Source organism: Mastigoproctus giganteus, chromosome 1 (genome assembly GCF_048544385.1).
Source record: "Mastigoproctus giganteus isolate SK-2022 chromosome 1, ASM4854438v1, whole genome shotgun sequence".
NCBI classification, from domain to species: domain Eukaryota; kingdom Metazoa; phylum Arthropoda; class Arachnida; order Uropygi; family Thelyphonidae; genus Mastigoproctus; species Mastigoproctus giganteus.
This window is the reverse complement of record NC_143575.1, coordinates 100,890,299-100,913,605: the sequence shown is the minus strand read 5'-3', so window position 1 is coordinate 100,913,605 and position 23,307 is coordinate 100,890,299. Positions and strand designations below refer to the sequence as shown.

The following is a 23,307-nucleotide window of genomic DNA, read 5'->3' as shown; positions in this document are numbered from 1 at the left end:
ACTGAAAATTGGACCATTTTATAGTATTTAAAATAGTGTGTGGGCTGGAGTAAACCTTAGCTTGTATATGCTACCACTGCTAACAGACTAAAACAGAGGTTTAATTTTTGAACTGAAAGCTGTAATTAGCAAACTATGAAGTCAGTTCTGAGGACCTAGAATCACCTATGAATTCACCGCCTAACAAACTATTTTTCAGTCCTAGAGGAGGGGAATATTTGGTTTAATTTTGTAGTATTTTTGAATAATATGGTAGAGGATTTACTCTAGCTCTAAACTAAAATGGTTAGGGTCCTTATAGGAGGACAGATTCCATGATTTCTCCATTCTACATGCAGAGCTAAATTCTTCCTGAATTTTCAATTCAGATAAAACAATTTATTATAACTGGGACACTTCCTTCATAAAATCAATTCTAAAAGTATGCTTTGAGATCTTTCCCAAAGGGAAAAGCCCTAATAAACAGTCTGCTTTTAAATGAATTTTCCAACAAAAATTTTTACTTTGGTTAATCTTGTTCTCAGAATAATTTTTCAATATGTGATCTTGTAATTAATTGGAATTTTCTTTCAGGTCATTCACAGAAAACCAAAAATTTCTCTCTTCCACCAAATGGGTTCTGTAATAGTGAAGCAAAAGTGAATCAGAATAGGTTTGCATCATGTAATCCAGTTGGTCAGCATCACACAATGAATCCTAAGCCTTCAAGTATAAAGGCTGTTGACACTTCTACAAAATTCAATACTGTGGGACGAAAGCAAGTTAATATTGCTAAAGATCTATCTTCCATAACACTTAAGCCAACTCTTTTGACCCAGTCTTCTGACAAGTCGCCTGTACGTAATAATTATAGGCGAACAGAAAAAAAATGCATTAATGGTACCTGGACTGGTTCTGCACCAAATCTTGCAGAAGATACCACTGATTCTCCAAATTGCAAATTTTCACCACATAATAAAATGCAGAAAAGTCCACAAATACTAAAGAAAGATCACCCAACTCTGCCTACTAAACCTTCGCATCTTTTACCTAACAATATTAATTCCTCAAAGGAGACTAAATCTGTATGTGTAGAACTTAATAATAATGTCAGCAAAGAACCAAAATCAAATGTCTCACAAAAGTCTAGTTCTTATAATAGCTTGCTTATGAAGTTTGAATCAATTCCATCAGGATCCAAAGTAAATGAAAATAGCAGAAGCAATCAAGGAAAAATATGGCCTAATGGAGCATCTCAGACATCTTCATTGCATACTTCAAATTTTCGGTCTGCACATAGTGCATTGCAAGCTGGATTGCAAATGCAGAATAAAACTGTTCCAGCTCAACCACCACCTCCTCCATTACCTCCAAGGAATGAGGATCAGTCTCCACCATCATCTAGTGTACAGTTGAATGCACCTTTGTCTTCTCATCCACCACCTCTGCCTGCAAGAACTGCTGCTGTTTCTTTCAAACTGCCGTCACCATCTGTTTCTCAGCCACCACCATCTGCTCCAGTGAAAGTTCAAGCACCTGCTGCCATCATCAAGGCACCTCCTGTGAAAATTCAAGTTACAGCTCCTGCTCCACCTCCACCCACTTTTTTGCCTCCACCACCACCCTCACAGGTGGTACATCACCAAGCATTTCTGCAAAATAGACCCTTGCCACCTCCACCACCAAATTCTTCACCAAAGACTTCAAGAATGAGGGTAGCTTCTGGTAAGATACTCTTCAACATTAGTTTTTAATGAAAATAGACCACAAAAGAGCTTTTTTTTTTTTTTAGATGTTCAGTTTAATTTACATTAATTGGCAGTTAGGTTATAAGCAGACTGCCAATTTTGCTATTACTCATGGCAAAGTTGTTACTTAATTACTTCTGATCTACATTTACAGTATGATACAGCATTGGCCTGGAACTACATACGTACACAGAAACAATATCACACCGAATTTTTGATTTTTCATAATGAAGAAAACTTGTTTCATGTATTCCAAAAGCTTGACAGTAGTAGTATGATGCAGTCCTATATATTGCAATGTTCTTTTTTAGTTTTATCCATAGAAAAGGAGACACATCCGTGAAATATCTGATTTTTGTATATTTAAAGATTAAATAATCAAATTTATATTCATGCAATTATTTGTCATATCTATAAGATATGACAAATAAGAACAAATAACGATCTGAAAGACATGGTTGCGGATGCAGGAACTGCATCTGCAACCGTGTCTTTCAGATCTTGCATAATAAATGGCATATTTAATAAACTGCCAAATATATATAAGGTATGTAGTATTGCTCATTATAACATTACTTCACATTTACTTAGTTTTATCACTTTCCTCTTCATTTCTAATGTAATAGTTTTTATGCTATATTTCTTTATGGTGCCCATCATTTGAATAGTATTGACAAAATAAGGCATGGAAACAAACTTATACAGCATCAGCAAAAAAAAAAAAAAAAAAAAAATACCTACTTTATTTGCCCATGCCCTTCTAATAATTTATTCATTCCTTTAAATTTATTCAAACTATCCAGTTCCACAGTACTAGGTGGAAGATTATTCCAACAATCAGTCACTGTCTTGCTGAAGGAAAATTCTCACACATAAGGGAGCATACTCTTTTGTGTCCCAGCTAATCTCATTGCTCTTCTCTGCAGCCATTCCAACGGTTCCTGTGTCCTTCCTAAAACAAGGTTTCCAAATCTGTGTGAAGTATTCAGGATTGGCTACCATTACTTTATACATAGATGCCAATGAGTTTTCTGGATTTGTGATGCAGAATGTCTTTTTTTTCTCAATTTGGCACGTCATCCTCCTAACATAGTTGGTGACAGGTTTCCTCATCTTTTTAAAAAAACTCTTGTCCTAGCTAATCTTTTTGCTCTTCTCTGCAGCATTTTACTTTTTATGAACATTACACTGGTTACCCATGATGACTGGATGCACTGCCTTAGATTTAATATGCTTCTTAACTAAGAGCATAACCCTTCCACCCCTCCTGTCCTTTCTGTATACATTGTACTCCCCACATTCAAATTTAGCATCACTTATGTCTGAGTGATACCATATCTCTGTTATTCCTATAATCTTAATCAATACTTAAAATTCATCAAGTTTATTTACAATGCTTCTGGCATTAGTGTACATGCAAGTATACATGCACATGTTCTTACTCTTAGTTACCCTTACACAGCCCATTTATTCACTTATTCTATGATAACATACAGCTTGGCCTGAAATTCCCAACACCTTGCTTTCCAGACTGCTTGCATTTTCCAATAGAAGCAGTGCAAGAATCACCTTTACCTCTGCCTGTGGCTCTGGTTAATCTATTAGTCTGTCAATTCTCTCAAGCTAGCAGTTTTCTGACTTGCCTATCGCTGCCTTAATAGCATCAGCAAATATTCTTGCATCCCTTCTATTTAAGTGTATCTCATCCCTGTAAAAACTGTTTCTTCTGTTAACAGTTATTGTTGCCTGTCTAGCATGTTAGTATAGTCATTTAGGAAATCCAGAAATGTTATACTTTTGCTTGTGATGGCAACAGAGGTTCCATTCAGTATCTGGAAAATTAAAATCCCCCCCCATGATAAGACATGATTTTCTGTTCCACTTTCTCTGTATAATTTTTCATTATACTCACCACCGTAGTTTGGCCTAATATATACACCTACTCTCAATTTTGTTTTTCCGGTGTTTTCTCACACCTTGGTGACTCAGTAATACACTGGCATCCTGTTGTCTACTGTTTGTACTTTTTTTAGCTTTCTTAATGAAGAGTATAATTCTCTCTCACAACCCCTGCCATGTTTGTTCATTCTATATATATTGTATTCGCTACATTCAACTTCTGCATCCCTTATACTGGCAACACCATGCTTCTGATATTCCTACAGTATGAGCATTTTATGACCTAAACAATGCTTCAGATTTATTCACCTCTTAGCATTGGTGTATAATCAGGTATGTATACCTGTTCATGCACTTAGTAACTTGAATGCAGCTTGTAAAATTTGTAGTCCTCTGAGAATTCCCAGTTGGCCTTGATTTTGCCCCTCACTTAGCCCCTCATTTTGCCCTTCCCCTCCAGTTTCTGTGATGATGCATGTCACAGTAGAAGCAGTTCAAGAATCAGTTCCACTTCTGCATATGTATTAGTCTGTATATGGAAAAGGCCTTTAGTCAGATCCTATTATAAGAGGATCAACTTTTTTTTTTTTTTTTTTTTTTTTTTTCCCATACTGTCACGAAGTTACTCTTGCAAGAATTGCATGGTTTTTTCTTTTGCAAATCAGTTTTTTATATCATAGTGGCAACTTCCCGGCATACTATATTGATGTATTAGTTGCCCTTAGCACAAATTCAGAACAACTAATCAGCCAACCAAACCATCACTTAGCCCTGACCTTTCCTTTTAGTAGCCATTTTTAAGAATGATATAAAACTGTCAGCATGACAAGTGTGGATCAGACTGCCATAAGTGTATGTCTTAAAACTTTAAAAATAATCTTTATATTAACCTTTGAGTGGTTATCTGGGATATTAAAAACTCTCCAGCAATTTTTGAAAGTATCCCACAGAAATGCAGCATATAGTAGTTTTCAGAGGCCTTATAAAAGGCAATTAGGTGTCAGTAAAATAATGTTGGGAATAGCATCCTTCATATCGAGGGTTTGGTGTTAGACGATGCTAACTACAAAATTATTTTGTAGTAAACGTTTTTGTAATTAACCAAGAAAAAGTCATTTAATATTTTCTTGGTTTACTGGAAATGTGCTTATAGCACAAGCTAACTTGTAAACTACTAGAGAATTACATTTCTATGACATGATATGCATTGTTATTTGTATAAAGTTAGACTAAAGTTTTCTCAAAACAAAAATGCAATTTTGTAGTTAACGTTGTCTGACACTAAGCCCTCGATATTGAGCATTGAATTGCACTTGATATCTCAATCTTCTCTGGCAGCCACTTGAGCAAGTTTAGTCAAACTCACTCAGTGGTTGCAGAGAATTGCATTTTAACAGAGAATATTTTTTCTCATTGGTTTTTTTTTTTTTTTTCATTTATTTTTTCATAGTAATTTTTTTTTAAATACTAATGGCAGTAATGGAAAAGGTTCAGTGCTGAGCCCATTGTTCTTTTGTGTATTCATCAATGATATTGATGAAGGTATATCAGGATTAATGTCCAAGTTTGCAGATGATACAAAGTTGGCAGGGTTGTTAATGACAGTAATGGCAGTGTGCTACTGCAACAGGATCTAGATAATTTGGGCAAATGGACTGAAGTGGCAACTGAAGTTTAACATTGACAAATGCCAAGTACTGAATATGGGTAGCAATAACCCAAGAGGAATGAAAATCTCTACCCATTAATGCTAATGGATAGCAATAACTGAAGGGAAACTTACCAACTCTGTGGTACTACACTCAGGGAAGTGGAAAGTGAAAAAGACCTGGGGGTAATTGTGCAGTCAAATATGAAGTTTGCTGAGCAGTGCAGACCGGCTGCCAGGGCAGGTCATGGAGTCTTGTCAATGATATATAGGAATTTTGCTAGCAGGAACAGGGAGGATGATTATCCCGTTATACAAGGCAATGGTCAGGCCACACCTAGAGTACTGTGTACAAGTCTGGAGGCCTCATTTTAGGAAGGATATAGAATTGCTAGAATGAGTGCAAAGAAAGGCAACAAGATTGGTGAGGGGAACAAAGGGGTGCTCTTACCAAGAAAGGCTTAAGTTCTGCAAATTGCAGCACCTGGAGATTAGGCACCTGCGAGGTGATCTGATTGAGGTATATAAGGCCTTGAATGGGTTGAGCAAGCTGAATGCTGATGGGATTCTTCCTCTTGCTCAGACTAAGAACCTGAGGGAGCACAGTTTCAAATTGAGGAAAGATAGTTGTAGAATAGATGTGCGGGAATTTGCCTTTAGCCAGCGGGTAGTTGATTGGTGGTACAGGCTTCAATCTTTGGTTGTGGAAGCTAATGGCCTAAATAAATTTAAGGCTGAGCTGGACAGGCATTTGGAACGAATGGACGGGTGAAATTGTAGCTTTTTTTTTTTTTTGGCTGATGCTGCATAAGCTTGCTTTCTTGCATCGTATGCCTCTACTAATGCTAATACTACAAAATTCTATTGAACATCCTACTAAAAAGAATTACCCCATTTGCTGAAGATAACATAGATGAATACCAAGCAGCAGGGCCAGTTTAGCTGTTAGCCACCTGTGTGCTAGAGATATTTGGCCGACCCTATCAATGCGGATTGCGAGTAGATTCATAACTTAACCTAACCTTTGGGAGCCTATTAGTATGTTTTTATGACAGTTCCATATAGTTGACAAGGGTAAAAAAAATCCATAAAAATATTTGATATATTTATTTTAATTTTATTCAAATCAAAAATGTACAAGATATCAAACAGAAGTAACTAAATGTACCCATAAAGTTAGAACTGCACTCTTCTTGCTTTCTTATTTGCCAATTCTTCAATAACATCTGATAATTCTACTTTCACACAATTCCTTTTCTATAGCTAGCAGTCTTAGATCATTAAACTTTTCTTGAGTCATTGACGTTCTTAAATATATCAGGGTAACTCGGGAACTTTTTTTTTTCTTGGTGCAGCATAAGCTTCAGGCTTCCTTGCACCATATGGCTATTAATAATAATATTTTTATAAGTTTGAGTTTCGAAAAACTCCTTTCACTTGATGCTACATTAACTGGTAATGTCAGAAAAATTCTCAAAGCTATAAACATATTAGGAAATGATGACATCATGTTATTTTTTTGTAATGTTTATTCAAGTTTTTTAATGGGTCTGCAATTCCACTGCTCAAAATTCTATATGTTATCAGCTCATTGAAGAGCTGAACACCATCAATATCCTTAATACTTGTGCTTCCTTTATTACCATAATTTGAAGGGAAACATGTAAATCAAAACAAGATTTTTTAATTTCCTCTTCAGTAATTTCTCCAAATTCACAAAGAAATTTAAATACATTATTACATTCATTTAGATTTTCAAACCTTTCTTGAATGGAATTTAAGGCTGTATCAACAATTGTTAGATAAAATTATATTTTAAACAATTCTTTTGGATTTATAATTTGTTCATCAGGACTTTCATAATCAAAATGGCGAACTTTAGTTCTACTCCTTACAACTGGAAATTCTGGCACTACATTTACTTCTGCAGCTAAAACTTTTGCATCCCTAATATATTTATTAAATGCCTCATCAGATCTGGCTGCACTTAGAAATTTAAAAAGCTCATTCAACACATTAAGAGATTCATTTATTTTGGATTGAGGGCACTGCAACATTTTACTTACAATGTCAATTTTTGACAGAATATCGTTCCATATAACGACTGAGCAAGAGAACTTGAAAGTTGCAACCTGATCTAACAAACATTGAGCTGTATATTTTGTTTTCATGTCTCTGGAATTATCTATTATGTCATTTAAACTTTTCAAAACTTCACTTAATTGCAATCTGAGAGGTGACACTGCTTTTATTCTACTCTCCCATCTTGTATCACTTACAGATTTCAGTGTTAATCTAGTGATATTACGATTTAGTATATCCCATCTGTAAGGGGATGCAGAAAGAAATGTGTACAATTCTTGAACAATGTTAAAAAAATTAACTGTTTCAAATGTTACTTTGGCAGCATCATTTACAACTAAATTCAATGAATGAGATGCACAAGGTACAAAAACGGTTCTAGGATTTATATTCCTAATTTTGTTCTGCAAGCTGCTATGCTTACACTCATATTTGCCCCGTTATCATACCCTTGTCCATGCATATCTTGAATATCTAATTCATAATCTGTTAAGAGTTAACTTAAAAGATAATTACATAAACCTTCCCCTGTAGTGTCTGATACTGGATAAAACCCAAGAAATAATTTTCGAACTGCAACATCAGAAGTGCCAATCTTTAAAATTCTTACTACAAATGCTATCTGTTCAGTGTGACTGGCATCTGGCGTGCAGTCGAGAATCACCGAAAAATATTTTGCTTTCTTTACAAATTCCTTGATGTTTGATTTTATGCCACTTGCTAAAACAGACATGATTTCATTTCGAAAAGCATGGCCTTAAGTAATGAGGTATATGACTTTTAGCAGGTTGAGATTGTGTTATGATATTGACATGCTGTGAGATAGTGGGGTCAAATTTCACCAACATTTCTATAGTCTTTAAAAAATTTCCATTGTTTGTTTCATAAAATTCATCATTTTTACCTCTGAAAGATAAACACTGCCCTGCTAAAAACTGGACAATTGCAATGATTCTTTCAATAATGGCTCACCATCGTCTTTTTTCAGATTCAAAGTACTGTTGCTATTCTTTGTCAATTGTACAATTGTTGTCAAGGCATGCTTTTAATTCATACCACTTTTTACAATTTTGCATATGTCCTTCGCTTGTTTCATGCTGTGATAAATGAGTGGCTAAATGTTGCCAATCTGAAAACCCTTGACTATCTGTTACCTTGTTTTGCTTAGCAAACAACTTGCAACAAACGCAAAACATACTATTCGATTTTGTAGGATAGATTAACCAAATTCTTTGAACTTTTTCACCGTTAGGTAAAAGTCTCATATATTGGGATGCAGGAAATGATCTTCCATTGTTATCTTTAGGAAATTTCATATTTGGAGGCGTTTATAGGTCCCTTCTAAATTATGAGTTCTAATAACCGATTATTAATAATTGGTGGTCGGCTAAACGGATCCCCTATATCATATTTGGCTGTCAATTCAACACAATTATTATTTTCTAAATTATCCTCACCACAGCTTGATTCAGGCACTGATATTTCTTGTCAAGGAAGGAAAAATCACCTTCCTTGACGAAATGGAAGGTGATTTTTCACCTTCCATTTTGTCCTTACTGTCTGAAATGAATTCCGAAGTGACTGTGTCAATGTCGACTGATGTCAGGTCACCCTCGTCCAACTTTACGAATTTCAGCATGGATCCTTGTAATTTTTCTTTTTCCTTATCACTTTCATTCTTCCACTTGCAATAAAAAGCACTAGACTGATGTTTTGTTTTCCTATCTGACATATCTGAACCTATAATAATGCTTTGCTTACAGAGCACAAACTATTTTTTCTCTTTTCTAATGTATAAAAACTTTGTAATGACCCAAACCTGACTTGCACCTTTCTGTGCAGGTGCCCTAAATTAAATTACACTAAATTAAAATAAATAGGCACAAAATGAAAACACGTACCTGTTATGTTTATTCTTTATCAGCAAAAGCTCTAATCTCGCACAACAGTTTCTTAGGTTACATTTATGATTTATGCACCCGTTGTCCATCCACATACTTCTCACCTCACTGCTCACTCGGTAGTAACGAATTTTTTGCTGTGAAAATGTTGAAGCCGGTCGACAAGAGAATTGATTTTTGGGTGAATATTTTAATTAATAACGCTAGTGCACATTTCTCTCTTTATTTAAATTTCTGTCAACAATTAAAACAATGATTTAAGATTAAGACGCTTTAAGATTAACGGTACGGGAATAAAGGCCCATTCACAATGAAAATTAAACATAACATAAGCATAAAACCTTGTACCTATGTTATTTAATGAAACCATTCACAATGAATTACGTAAGTGTAACCTTAAACTTCATCATAAAACGTTAATATGAAAGTTTGCAAACTCCAAGCTTTTACACTTTTGTTTACGTGGTTTAAAACAAGACATAATCATAGAGGTTATGGAAGTTCCCATTGTCGAATCCTTCTCTGGTTCAACGGATGAAACCACCATCGCCTGTGCTTGCACTTCTAAGTTTTCTGATGCAAAACACTTAACATGTATGCTTCGGCAGTTATTTATAACCATAAACTGCACAGTTGTATCATCCGTCATCATGCAGACATCAATTTTTTGAAGTATGAAAGAGCATGTTGTTTCCATGGTTATCAAATATGTTTATGGTCATGTTTATGTTTCCATTGTGAATGTTGGTATGACTTCTTAATTTTACGGTAAGTATACGGTAACATTTGTTACATTATTTTTATGTTTAATTTTCATTGTGAATGGGCCTTTAGAGAATACAATATTTATTAACAATGCCACGTCTGCTATTTCACCGCCGACCATGGTTTAAAATAATATTAAATTACATTTTAATTTTATTCTTTAAAGTGCACTATCAGCTGCCCTAGGAATTTGGCTGCCTGCGTGCCATGCACGCCTACCAGAACCGGCCCTGCCAAGCAGGATTCTGAAGGAATAGATCTGCTATAGACCAAATCTTTATTTGAAGACAAATTTTGGAAAAGAAATGGGAATACAATCAACCAGTACATAACATTTTTATAGATTTTAAAAATGCCTACAATTGTGACCATAGATAAAGCTTATAGAATATTCTAAAACATTTTGGTATTCCCCAAAAATTGATAAATCTGATAAAGATGTGCATGGATTTTAGTAGGGGTATTATTCTTTCTAATGGAACAAAATCAGAAGGATTCAATATCACAACAGGTTTACGACAGGCTGATGCCCTTTTATGAATCCTTTTTAATCTTGCTTAAGAGAAATGTATCAGGGAAGTAAACAAAGAGGATACAGATAGAACAATGATCCTAGGATTTGCAGATGACATAGATCTAGTTAGCGACAATCTGGAAAATGTAAAAAATACTTTTAAAAATTAAGAACAGCTTCTGGAAAAATTGGACTACAAATTAACCAAGAAAAAACTGAATATTTAAAAGTTGCAAGAAGTGATAACAACAAAGACAAATTTTATAATTGATAATTTGAACTTTAAAAATGTAACCTCATTCAAATACCTATTTTCAATGATAAATAATGAAAATAATACCAGCATAGAAGTTAAGGCTAGAATCCAGGCAGAAAATAGAGCATATTTTTCAATTCAGCATCTTCTGTCGTGTAAAATTTTTATCACATAGACTTATACAAAACCTGCATTAGACTCATAGTGCTATACCGAGCAGAAATCTGGAACACAACTATCCATGATAACAATATGCTACAACGATTTAAAAACAAAATACTTAGAAAGATATTTGGACCCATCAAAGACAACCAAACGGAAGAATGGAGAAGGAGACATAATATAGACCTCTACCGAAATTATAAATCGCCACTGATTGTTTACAAAATGAAGGAAATGCGACTGAGATAGTTAGGACATTGAAAGAATGGAAGATTCCAGTGCAACCAAACAAGCATACCAATATATACAAACAGGTAAAAGACCAAGAGGACGCCCCTGTCAACAATGGAAGGACAACGTGTGGCAGGACCTAGAGGAGCTTGGAATAACAGACTGGACAGATCGAGTGAAGGACAGAAAGGAAAGGAAGAAGATTGTGCTTGCTGCCAAGAACCTTGGAGGTTCACTGAGCTGAAGAAGAAGAATATTTTGTTTTTGTAGGAAAACAAGCAGAATTAAGGATGAGTTTTGTTGAAGTATTAGTGACTGTATTAAGGTTAGATTAATCCAGAAACATTATGGAAATTTCTATCTTGACAATCAACAATCCTATAACAGTTACCAATGAAACAGACTGGTTTGTGATTGTCCATGTGCATGAAAACTGCAAAATAGCCAGATGCACCCTAGTGTAACCAGTATGCCCTGCCCCTTCATTTACACATGGTCTTAAACACAGTATGTATCAAATTTGATCATTGGACAGCTCACAGTTTGACATAGATTATTATTATTATTATTATTATCAGTTATATGGTGCAAGGAAGCCTAAGGCTTATGCTGCACTAGCCAAAAAAAAATTCCTGAGAGAGAGAGAGAGAGAGAGAGAGAGAGAGAGAGAGAGAGAGAGAGAGAGAGAGAGAGAGTCAAAAGTAGAAGGGAATCACCAAGAAAGAGAAGAATGATGATATCCAGCTCAGGACCTTGGGTGTGCCAAGCCCATACTCACCAGATGTGAGCCCAAGGGGTTGAGATTTTCAAATATATGTATATACAGGTAGGTATGTATATTTATTTTATTATTATTTTTTTTTATGTAAACCTCAAACACGAGAGGTATTAGAACCTATAGTACTTAGTACTGTGCTTGCGTTCGAGGTTGAGAAGATGAAAGAAGATATTTGCTGACATTGGACTTTAACTTCTGTAGACTGTAATTTTCAGGAAATACGTATGAAGGAAGGTTGTTACAGAAAACGGCAGTTGAATGAATAAATGAGGAAGATGAAAAGTTGGTTCTGTGAGTTTGAAGTTGGACAGTAAATGGATGTTGGCTGGTGGCAGCACATGTTCAGACTGTTTTGAAAGAGAGAGTGGGAATTATAGAAGCCAATTCAGAACAGTGCCCATGGAAATATTTGTAGAAGAGGCATGTAGCAGAAACAGTACGTCTATGAGACAGCAAGTGGAGAGACTCTGTTAGAGCTGAATCATTAATTAACCTAACTGCCCTCTTCTGAACGGAATCAAGAAGCGTGAGAGAGGTTCCCACAGATGTGGGAACAATATTCCGTTGTAGGGCAGATTTGCGATTTGTAAAGAGTGAACAGCTGTTTGGAAGAAAAGTAACACCGAGAGCAAAAGAGAAAACCAAGTTTTTTAGATGCAGAGGAAGCAGTATTTGTAATGTGCTTGTGCCAAGAGAGATTAGAAGTCAGGGTAATCCCCAATAGAGATATATAATTTTTCCTAGAAATCGGAGTGTCGCCAAAGATAAACATAGGAGCAGAAGAATCCTTTTTGCGAGATATACGACAAAACTGAGTTTAAGAAGGATTGAAATCAACTAAGTTGTCTTTGTCCCACTGGAGAATTACCTGGAGATCGGCATTTAAGGAATTGGTAGCAGATTTCCGAGCAGTTGAAGCTGATTGAGCAGGACAAGGTTTCTCAAAATGGAAAGTGGAATGCAATGTGCTATATCGGTAAAACTATGATTATAGGATTTCCAGTCAATGGAAGAAGGTCATTAATATATAAGAGGAAAATAGTGGGGAAAAGAACTGAACCTTGGAGGCCACTGGCATTAGTGGGGAAGTTAGAAGACAAGAGAGCCATCTACCATCACCCTCAGTGAGTGATCAGAGAGAAAACTGGATAACCAATTAAAAAACAGTTGGCAAACTATAAGATGGAAGCTTGTTTAGAAGACCTTTATGTCAAACACGATTGAAAGCCTTTGAGATGTCAAGAGCAACTGCTTGTGTTTCACCGAACTTTTCCATTGAATTAGTCCATAAATGGGTAAAATAAGCCAGAATATCAACAGTGGATCGACTCTGACGGAATCCATACTGGCGATCGTTGATCAGACGGAAGGTTTCTAGGTAGTTTAAGAGTTGGCAGTTAATTGCAATGGGACGATAATTGGATGGGAGGGATTTGTCACCCTTTTTAGGAACTGGCTGGATATAACCAAATTTCCAAGCAGAAGGAAAAACACCTTTGGAATAAGAAAGTGAAAAAAGGCGGCAAAGAATGGGAGTGAGTCAGGAGCTCAGGTTTTGAGAACAAGTGGAGAAATACCAGTGGGACCTGGAGCTTTCTTAGCATCAAGATTTGTCCACATCCTTTTGACGGAAGACCACAGGAGGTATTGAATGGAGCGTGTTGAGAATGGTGGAAGGTGTTTTATCAAGATCATTAATACATGAGTTGAAAGAAAAATGGGATGATAGCAGGTCAGCTTTATCCTTGGCTGAAGTGACAACAGAACCATCTGGTTTGGACAGAGGTGGGAGCAGGGATGGGCAAAATTTGCGGCCAATAGCTTTGGCAAGAGACTAGAATGCTCGGCTACCATTAGGACAAGAAGCAAGTTTTCTACTCTTAGCCTGTTCAAACTCTAGTTTGGACTGATTAATAACTGCTTTACAATTGTTGCGAGCTTTGGTGTAGGCAGAAAATGAAACTGAAGAATTAGAAACAAGCCAATTACGATATGCAACATTCTTCTCTTGAACAGCCTTAGCACATTTATTGGAAAACCAAGGTTTAAATAAAGGACGAGATTTTAAAGTGGAGTGTGGGATAAAGGATTCCATTCCTGCAAGAATAATTTCACTGACATGATCTGAGCAAACAGTGACATCAGAAGTTTTGAAACAGTAATCCGACCAAGGAAAAGAAGAAAAATCTCGCAGGTCATCCCATTTTGCATTCTTGTAATGCCAAAAAATATGATGTTGGGAAGCCATGAGATAAAGACTCCATTGGAGAAGAGACAATCACCAAGTTGTGATCTGAGGTGCCTAAAGGACCTCTCACTTCAACCGTTTACTTAGAAGGGTTGTTTGTGAGAAAGAGATCAAGCGTGTTGGCTGTATGGTAATTGTAATTGCAAAAGCCTCAGCATCTTGACCAGCTGGGTCGGTGTGACTAGAAAACAGAAGCCAGCTGGAGTTGTGAACCTTAAAATCACCAAGGAAAATTACCTCACTGTTAAGAAAGTTGGACTGGAGAAAGTCAAGTTGCAAAGAGAGGACATCAAAGAGCTCCAAGTGATTAGTGGAGTTGAGAGAATGGTAGAGACAACAGATGAATTTGACACAATGAGGTAGAGAGATTTTAAGCCAGAGAAGATCAAAGAGAGGAGATTCCAAATTGCCAAGTCTCTGACAGGGAATATCGGAACGGACATATGCACAAGTACCACCTTTGAGGTGAAAGGAATCATACAGCGAATAATTTGGGCATGTATGTATTAGGTGCATCTCCTTGTAGCAACTATACCCAGCACTGGTGATATTATGATATTATTGTTCAGTGTAGTCTTTTTTTTTATCAATGATATTTTAAAACAATGGAATAAAACATACATCTATCATTTCATTAGTTCTTGATTGATTTACATCTGAATTGTATTTGTACAGAATTTATTTAAAGAGCAGTGTTGCTAGAATTGTATACTTCTAGGGAGACGAATTTGCTTGTACAAAAAAGGTGTGCATGTGTGAATAAACCATAAATAGTGTTTTACAATCTTTTGTAATGCAAATTAAAATATGCATTTTTTTTTTTTTAATTTTATTTAAACAGACTTATGTTTTGCCATTTTTGAAAAGTAGAATTTCTGTAAAGTGTTTTTACTTATCTTTTAGATTTTGAGTCAAAATACATTGATAAATTCCATAAACTGAATGAATTTCCATCTCCAAGTCAATGTGTAATCAAGAATAAACGGTATCCAAGTAGAGGTAAGGTTTGCCTTTTGATAAGCAGCTTATAAATATTAACTTAAAATAGTTTTCTGACTTTCTTAATTCAGCATAACTCTGTTTATGTGCGAAAAAATGTATTAAGAAAATGAAGTTGTGTGTGTGTGTGTGTGTGTGTGTGCGCGTGCGTGCGTGTGCGCTTTATAGTCAGCTGTTCCAAATTGAAGTGTTATTGTTCCCATTACTAAACTATTGTTTCCAGAGGAGGTTGTCCTTTACGTTTAGACAGTCATAGGCTACAACTTTGTGCCTTTTTTAAAATTACACAATATGCAAATTTGATCATTTATGTTCAATAAATACAGAGTTATCAAGAAAAACTGCAATAGTAATAGTGGCATGTGATGCAAGACAGCAAGCGTATGAGCTTATGTAGCATCAGTCAAAAAAAAAAAAAAAAAAAATTCACACAACCATTCCCTCTAAAAGTTTCTCCAGTTCCTCCTTGAATTTATTTTAGGTGTCAACTTCCACAAAGACAGATGGAAGTTTGTTCCAGCAATTAACCACCTCTGGCTAAAGGCAAATTTCTGCATATCTATTCTACAACTGTCTTTCCACAATTTGATTTATGCCTTCTTAGGTTTGTAATCTGAGCAAGCGAAAGAATCTCATCAGAATTCAGCATGCTCAACCCATTCAAGGCCTTTTACACCTCAATCAGATCACCTTGCAGGTACCTAGTCTCCAGCTGCTGTAATTTGCAGAATTTAAGCCTCTCTTGGTAAAAGAGGACCCCTTCGTTTCCCTCACCAATCTTGTTGCCCTTCTCTGTACATGCTCAAGAAAATCTGTATCCTTCCTAAAATGAGGCCTCCAGACCTGTAAGCAGTACTCACGGTGTGTCCTGACCATTGCCTTATACAAAGGGATAATCACCTTGTCCCCCTGCTAGCAAAATTCCTGTATATCATTGACAAAACCCCATGACCTGCTCTGGCAGCCTGTCTGCATTGCTCAGAAAACTTCATATCTAACTGCACAATTACTCTCAGGTCTTTCATTTTCTTCCACCCTAAGTGTAGTACCACACAGTTGGTACGTTCCTCTGGGGTTACTTCTACCCATATGCAGTACTTTGCATTTGTCAATGTTAAACTTCAGTTGCCACTTCTAGGCACTCTATAGCCTCAGCAGCTTGTGCGCCATTAAACCCTCATCACACACGCGCGCACACACACACACACACACAGTTGCCACTTCTCAGCCCATCTGTCCAAATTTTTAGATCTTGTTGCAGTAGCACACTGCCATTAATAACCCTGCCAACCTTTGTATCACTTCAAACTTAGACACTAAGCCTGATATACCTTCATCAATATAATTGATAAATATACAAAACAACAGTGGGCCCAACATTGAACCCTGTGGGACTCCACTAATAATATTAGTCCACAAAGAGCAGTGTCCATTGATTACCACTCTGTCGTCTCCCACTCAACCACCCTTTTATCCATTGTAGCAACTTGCCCTTAATACAGTTCTGCTCCAATTTGTGCAGTAGTCTTCCATGCCCAACAGTGTCAAAAGCTTTCCTGAAATCCAAGTACAGTTGATTCTGGTTATTTGCGACACATCCGGACTAGTGCATTTTGACCCGATTAAGCGGCTGCCCCAATTATCCAAAGTTTCATGTAATTAGTTAAAAATACAATGGACCCTCGCTTTAATTTGTTCACCGTACAATCAAATCACGTTACGATGGACTCACCATAGTAAAGTACCGTTCACTCTTCAATGTGTAGTAAGCGCTGGTCATTGTGATCATGTTTGTGAATTGAATTTTAATTCTATTAAACAGCAATTATAATTAGTGAAAATAGGAGGAATATTATCCATAGGCTATAAAAGTAAAGTTATATTAAGCACAGATTTACCCTTTATTACCTTACCAATTAAAACATTAAATGATGCGTGAAAATCAGAAGAATATATGTGATAATCGGAATAATTATTATGTACGTACTAACTAGCTAACATTTCTGTTCACTGACATTTGTGGGTGGGGGTTAAAATCTTAAACAGTAAAAAGATAAGCAATCAATAACAAAGAACAAGGCACACACAAATTGCAAGTAACACAATACGCGCAAGTGAGAACGGAATAACAAGTTACAAAGCTTTAAAAATAGGAATGAAGAGAAGATTCTGAAAATTAATTTTTTATATAATTAAAGATTTCATGGAAGTGTAAACACATTTCACCATAATGACCCACAGAATTCCAGCTGTTGCTATTATTGCAAATTCAATAAGATCAAGTTTACTATCCGTTTATGATAGATTGCACTAACAGAAAACCTCAATAACTAGGTGACTGCTAATTGTTTTATGGTTGTGACCTCCAGAAATCTGACCGAACCACGTGGTATGGTTGGAGATAATCATAGGGTAATCTCCAGTGCTACGGTCTCCTGCCCCGATTAAACGGCATGTTGTCCCAATTAAGCAAAGTAAACCCTGGCTATTTTCTCAATTGGATTCTGTTTTTTAAGATTTTCCCCAAATAAATGGCTGCTCCGATTAACCAGTGGCCCAAATAATCAGAATCCACTGTATATGATATCAAAACTATTTTTTGCATCCAGTTCCTTTTTAACCACATCATAGTATCCAATCAAATTTGTCAGACAAGACTTTCCCTTAACAAACCCATGCTGTGTCTGAATTATTGCTGCAGTCTTGTCTAGATGATCCTGCAATGCATCTTTAACCAGTAACTCCATTATTTTCCCCGAAACAGAAGTTAAACTAATTGGTCTGTAATTACTCGTGCCACCCTTCGATCCCCCTTTGTGAATTGGGGATACATTTGCACATCTTCAGTCCATAGGGATTTCCCCTGAGTCCAAGGATGTTGTCATAATTATGGCTAAGGGTTTGCTTAGTTCCTTTGCTGTCTCCTTTAATATAACTGGATAGATCCCATCTACCCCGGGTGCCTTTCTTATGTTTAACTTTAACAATTTCTTGTCCACTTTGCTCTCAGTTAATACAAAATCATTAAGCACCCTGTTACAGTTTTATAAACTTCTGGCATTTTCCTCCCTTAATAACTCCTCATGCGTGAATGTATATGCAAAACACTCATTGTTTCTTAGCTATCTAAGCAGGATCTTGAACAGTCGAACTATCAATATCAAGTGGACCAATCTGATTCATCCCCTTCCTTTTAGAGTTTATATAAGTAAAGAAGTCCTTGCTGTTTTTCTTAGCATCCTTTGTCAAAGGTTTCTCGTAATCTGCTTTCGCTTGCTTAACCTCCTTTGTGACTTTATTACGCACTAACTTATATCTGGCATATGCTTCTGTGTCGCCTGATAATTTATATGCATCCCATGCATTTTTCTTCTCTGCCACGAGTCTCATTAGTTCATTTGACAACCATTTAGGCCTAAACTTTGAACTATATTTTAAAATCGGTATGAAAAGTCTAGTAGCTTCCATGATTAATTCCTTGAATGCTTCCCATTTAGAATTTGATGTTGGTAACATCAGTTGGGCCACTGTACAGAATTTAAAAACTGTGTGAGACCACTGTAGTCACCTTTACGGAAGCAAAAATAGTTTTGAATGTATGTATGTTTTGACTTATTAGGCTGGCATTGGTGAGTTTATGTTATTGAACACATAAGTATGGGGAGTGTTTCTTGTTGCTGATGCACTCTGGTAAGAAAATTTTTTAAGCAAGGTGGAGTACATTATAGAGCAGTGTTTTGTCCTCTGAAAAATTCATCAAACTGGCAATTTTGTTACAGAGCAGTGTGAGTTTAAAGTGGGATTTGATTGCAGAAAGGAACCAGAAAGGAGCAATTTTGAGGTTAGGAAAGAAGTTTTAACAGTCAGATTCTGTAGTAGACAACCAAAAGCACATTTTTGGCAGGAAGAAGTGCAATAGGATTGCTGAAAATGTCATCTATGTACAGGAAATGATTTTCCATACCATAAGGAAATCTGAGATGCAATAACTGTGTTTAAAACAAATATTCACTTGAAGTATTGTTTAATAAGCCTTAAAACTATTTCCTACAAAATGCAGATGCAAAAATTCATAAAAAAAGTTTTGGCAAATTTCTGCATATCTACAGACAATAAAAAAATAAAAATAAAAATAAAAAGACAATTCACCTTTTGGTGATTCAGTTTCATCAGTACAATGTTGCAGTCATTTACATTGAATAAACACAGTAACAGTACACTTCCACCTTATTGACTAACTGTGCACAAAATATATTAATGTAGGGCAATGAGCATCCCTATAGTCATGGGAGACTTCTTTGCATTCTGAAAACTGCATGAAGTGGTGCACATTTTCATCAGCTGGAATTGTCAGGTTTTCCTTGGTGATACAGTTAATGTGATGTTGCCTGAAACTTCAAGACCATTTTGTTCCAACTAGTCGAGGCATGGTAGTAAATATGGAAGAAATATTTTCCTAAGAAGATGGAGGCAAGGCCACATGGCAAATATAACTCCATTTCTGGAAAGAACATTTTAATGATAGAATGATATATAATTGATATCCTGGATGTTATCAATTAGAGATGAATTATTAGAGGGGATGGATAGATGAGATTAGATGGTCTCTGGCTACTATACTTACTGGATCTGAATCTCTTGTTTCCTGTGGAAATATTCGAAGGATAGTTTGTAGAGGAATAATACACATACCGTTGAAGAATTGTAAAGTAAAACCAGCTGCTGTGGAGAGCATCTCAGAGGAAACACTAGCCGGAGCATGGTAAACTTAAATTAACACCTGTAAATGGCATTGGATGCACGGAGATCACATATGCAATTTGTTTTGAATGAATAATATCTTCCATATCTTATTTGTTTAGTGATTCCAAACATATTACTGCAGTACATCAAAAAATACAGACACTGAAACCCATTTCTTCTTTTCTTGATGACCTCGTGGTAACTGTTGAACTGTCTTTAAGGAAAGGTACTAATAAATGTGCTAGTGAAACTTTGAAACATTTGTAACCACTTGCTTTTAAGATTTATGTACAACATGCAGAAGTGCTTGATAGTATGAACCACAGCTATAATGCGCAATACATTCTACGTTGATATCAATATTTGTAAAAGAATAAGAGAAGTTTACCTCAACATGATACATAGAACACTTCCGTATGATACTCTCCAGAAATTAAAACTTTCAAAAACAATTAAAAAATCGAAAATCTTGCATTACAGTAAAAAATAATTAACAATAATTAAAAATCAAATGAACACAGTTAAAAATCAATTTAATGCAATTAAAAATTAAGTAAAAAATTAATTTAACAAAAAAAATTATTTCTTACTGTAATGTAAGATTTTTGATTTTTTAATTGTTTTCGTTTTAATTTTTGGAGAGTATCATACGGAAGTGTTCTACGTATCATGTAAACTTCTCTTATTCTTTTACAAATATGCAGAAGTGCATAATAATGAGGACTACAGACTTATCATAAAGTAACTCTACAGAAAACAAGTGTAAATATTTTTATGCAAACATATTAAACTACATAAAAAAAAAAAAAAAACATAAACAAGTTTTATTGCTGGGTTTCAGAGGAAAGGAAAATATCCAAATATTGTATATAGCACTAAAATTACTTCAAAGGTAAACATTGAAGTAATAAGGCTTTCAGCCACAGAGTGATTGAAGGTTGGAACAAACTTTCATCTGATGTTGTGAAAGTAGGTATTTTTAATAAATTCAAGGAAGAATTAGACAATTTATTATAGGGAATGAGGTGGGTAGTTTTTTTTTTTTAATTTTTTTTTCTTTGCATAATTTGCTAATACTAATGCTAAGGAAAGATAAGCTTCCTTCTTTGCATAATTTGCTAATACTAATGCTAAGGAAAGATAAAACAGTGTAGTTTATAGTTAGTACAGCGATGCTCTTTGTATTAACATTTCTATTGCAATTATTAGAGAAAGGATAATAAAGTTACAGCTTATATATATCTTATATATCTTGCATATTTCTATATTTGAATCTGACCTGTCATTCGTGGGTTTAGATGAGGATGATGGTAAAAATGGGAATTTGAATTACATAAATCAGAATGGCAGTTGCAATTAGGAAATAAAGTATGTAAATTTGTGCAAAAATACTTAATTGAAAAACCATGTTTGAAATTACCTTGACATCTAATCTAATAACATATCTCTGGCAGAATGATATGTTCTGTGATATACAGTGGCACATTATGGCCTTACCAACAAAATCGTAAACACCTAAATCAAATAAGATCTGTGATCTTCATGTAAGTAGTGATTACATATTCTTAAATCTAAAACTCTATACAATGCAAAATATTTTCCAGTTATTTTTCATTTTTGATGCATTGCATTTTCTCTTGATTTTAGTGAACTTTATATAATGTAATATAATCACATTTTTATTTTTTGTGTAATTGAAATTAATTTAAAATTTTCTTATAGGAACAATACAGAAGATGAATTGCCCACCTCCTTTACCAAGTCTGCACAATCACAAAATGGCAAAAAGCTAAATGCTCATATTGATTGTATTATTGATATTTGTGCTTGAACATGCAAATATCAGTAAAATACTTGTGGTCATTTATGTAAACCAGTAATATCTTCATATAGATCTTAAAGAATTGAGCTGGTCTCGTTAAAGGTTTTTATTATTATTTTAATTGGAGCAGATTTTCACTTTCTATGTTCAGAAGTTGTTGGTTTGCAAGGAGTAGTTGTTTGGAATATTGTAAATATTTTAATTCATAAAAATAGCTTGTTTTATTAATTTTAAATTCCTGTTGCTTGTTGAGTTTGTTTTTTGATTGTTTTGCGGTCATTTTTTTTTGTTACATAAGTGCCATAAAATATCAGAAATGTATAAGTGTTATAAATTTTTTTTTAATCCCTTTGTGTATTTGTAAAAAAAAAAAAAACAATCTGACTGTATCATAGTATATTAGAACTTATCCAGAACGAATGTTTTATGATAAGGTCATATTGTGTTAATCACAGATTTCAGTTTTAGTTTAACTCTTTCACGAGTGAATTTCCTGCACATTTTCGGCTCCTTGTAGTGAGTTTTTGATTCTGTGGACCAAGTTTCCTTTTGAAGGTTTGTAAAAATGAAAACTTAGCACAAAAATGCTTTAAATATTAATTTCTTATTTTTATATGATGTGATTACCCATCATTAAATTAAAGTTAAGTAGTTATCAAAAATGGACCTAGAATTTAAATTTTTTTTTCTTAAATCTTAAAAAGCTTTTTTTTATGCTATAATATATTCGACATCTATTGTATATGTATCACATAATTTGATTTCATAAACTTCTGGATCTAAATTCCAGATAACTTTTTTGCTTTTGTAAACCAGAATTGGACAAGAATTGGCTATCAGGCAGGATTTACTCCTGGCTTTCAAACCTATTTTCATGCTGCTATATACTGAAACTTATATTACGTGGAAACACAGATAAGAAATGAACAGAAGAACATACAGGAAAAGGTAAGACAATTTATTAAGTAAATGAATGCATTATTTGAAATGTACTCGAAATGACATTTCAGAAATATAGATTTACATATGTGTACTCTCTGGCCCAAATATGAAAAATAATCAACATATTCACTCCTGAAAGAGTTAGTCAGGTTAACCTTAGTAAATGTTTTATGCTGATACCTAAACTTATTACATTTAGAGATGAAGTGTATAGAAATTGTAAAATACTGCACTTTGAATTGTATAATTTCCCTTCTTCTAATTAAAATAATTGTAGTGAGCAAGATGTTGTTAGTAGGAAATAGACTGACTATAATTTATCTAAATTTTTTATTAGCTATGTGTTTTCACTTTTAAATAAAGCTAATAAGCACTGATATAAGTCTAACAATTTTGGTTTGACATCGTTCAAATTTAGGATCATAGTACATTTCTGATATCATTAAAAGATTGATATTTTCTCCTTTTTTTTTTTTTTTGCATACGTCTATTAACTCTTTCAATGTGGACTTCAGCTAGTATAATTTTTTTTGCATGAAGTGCAAAGTTTAACTTTAATCCATATCCATTAATATGTTTTGCTTCACTAC

The 23,307-nt window shown here is 34.8% G+C and overlaps 1 protein-coding gene across 2 annotated transcripts in view; it reads left to right on the top strand.

Annotated features, from left to right (window-relative positions):
* LOC150091057 (uncharacterized) overlaps positions 1 to 21,823 on the top strand; it is an 80,551-nt gene extending 58,728 nt beyond the window's left edge. For both annotated transcript variants that reach the window (XM_090381462.1, XM_090381472.1), the window contains exons 4-6: positions 574 to 1,704; positions 15,115 to 15,210; positions 21,676 to 21,823. In XM_090381462.1, coding sequence (XP_090237588.1) covers positions 574 to 1,704; positions 15,115 to 15,210; positions 21,676 to 21,746 — 1,298 coding nt within the window. In that variant the 3' untranslated portion in view covers positions 21,747 to 21,823. The remainder of the gene's footprint in view (positions 1 to 573; positions 1,705 to 15,114; positions 15,211 to 21,675) is intronic.
* Positions 21,824 to 23,307: the final 1,484 nt, after the last annotated feature.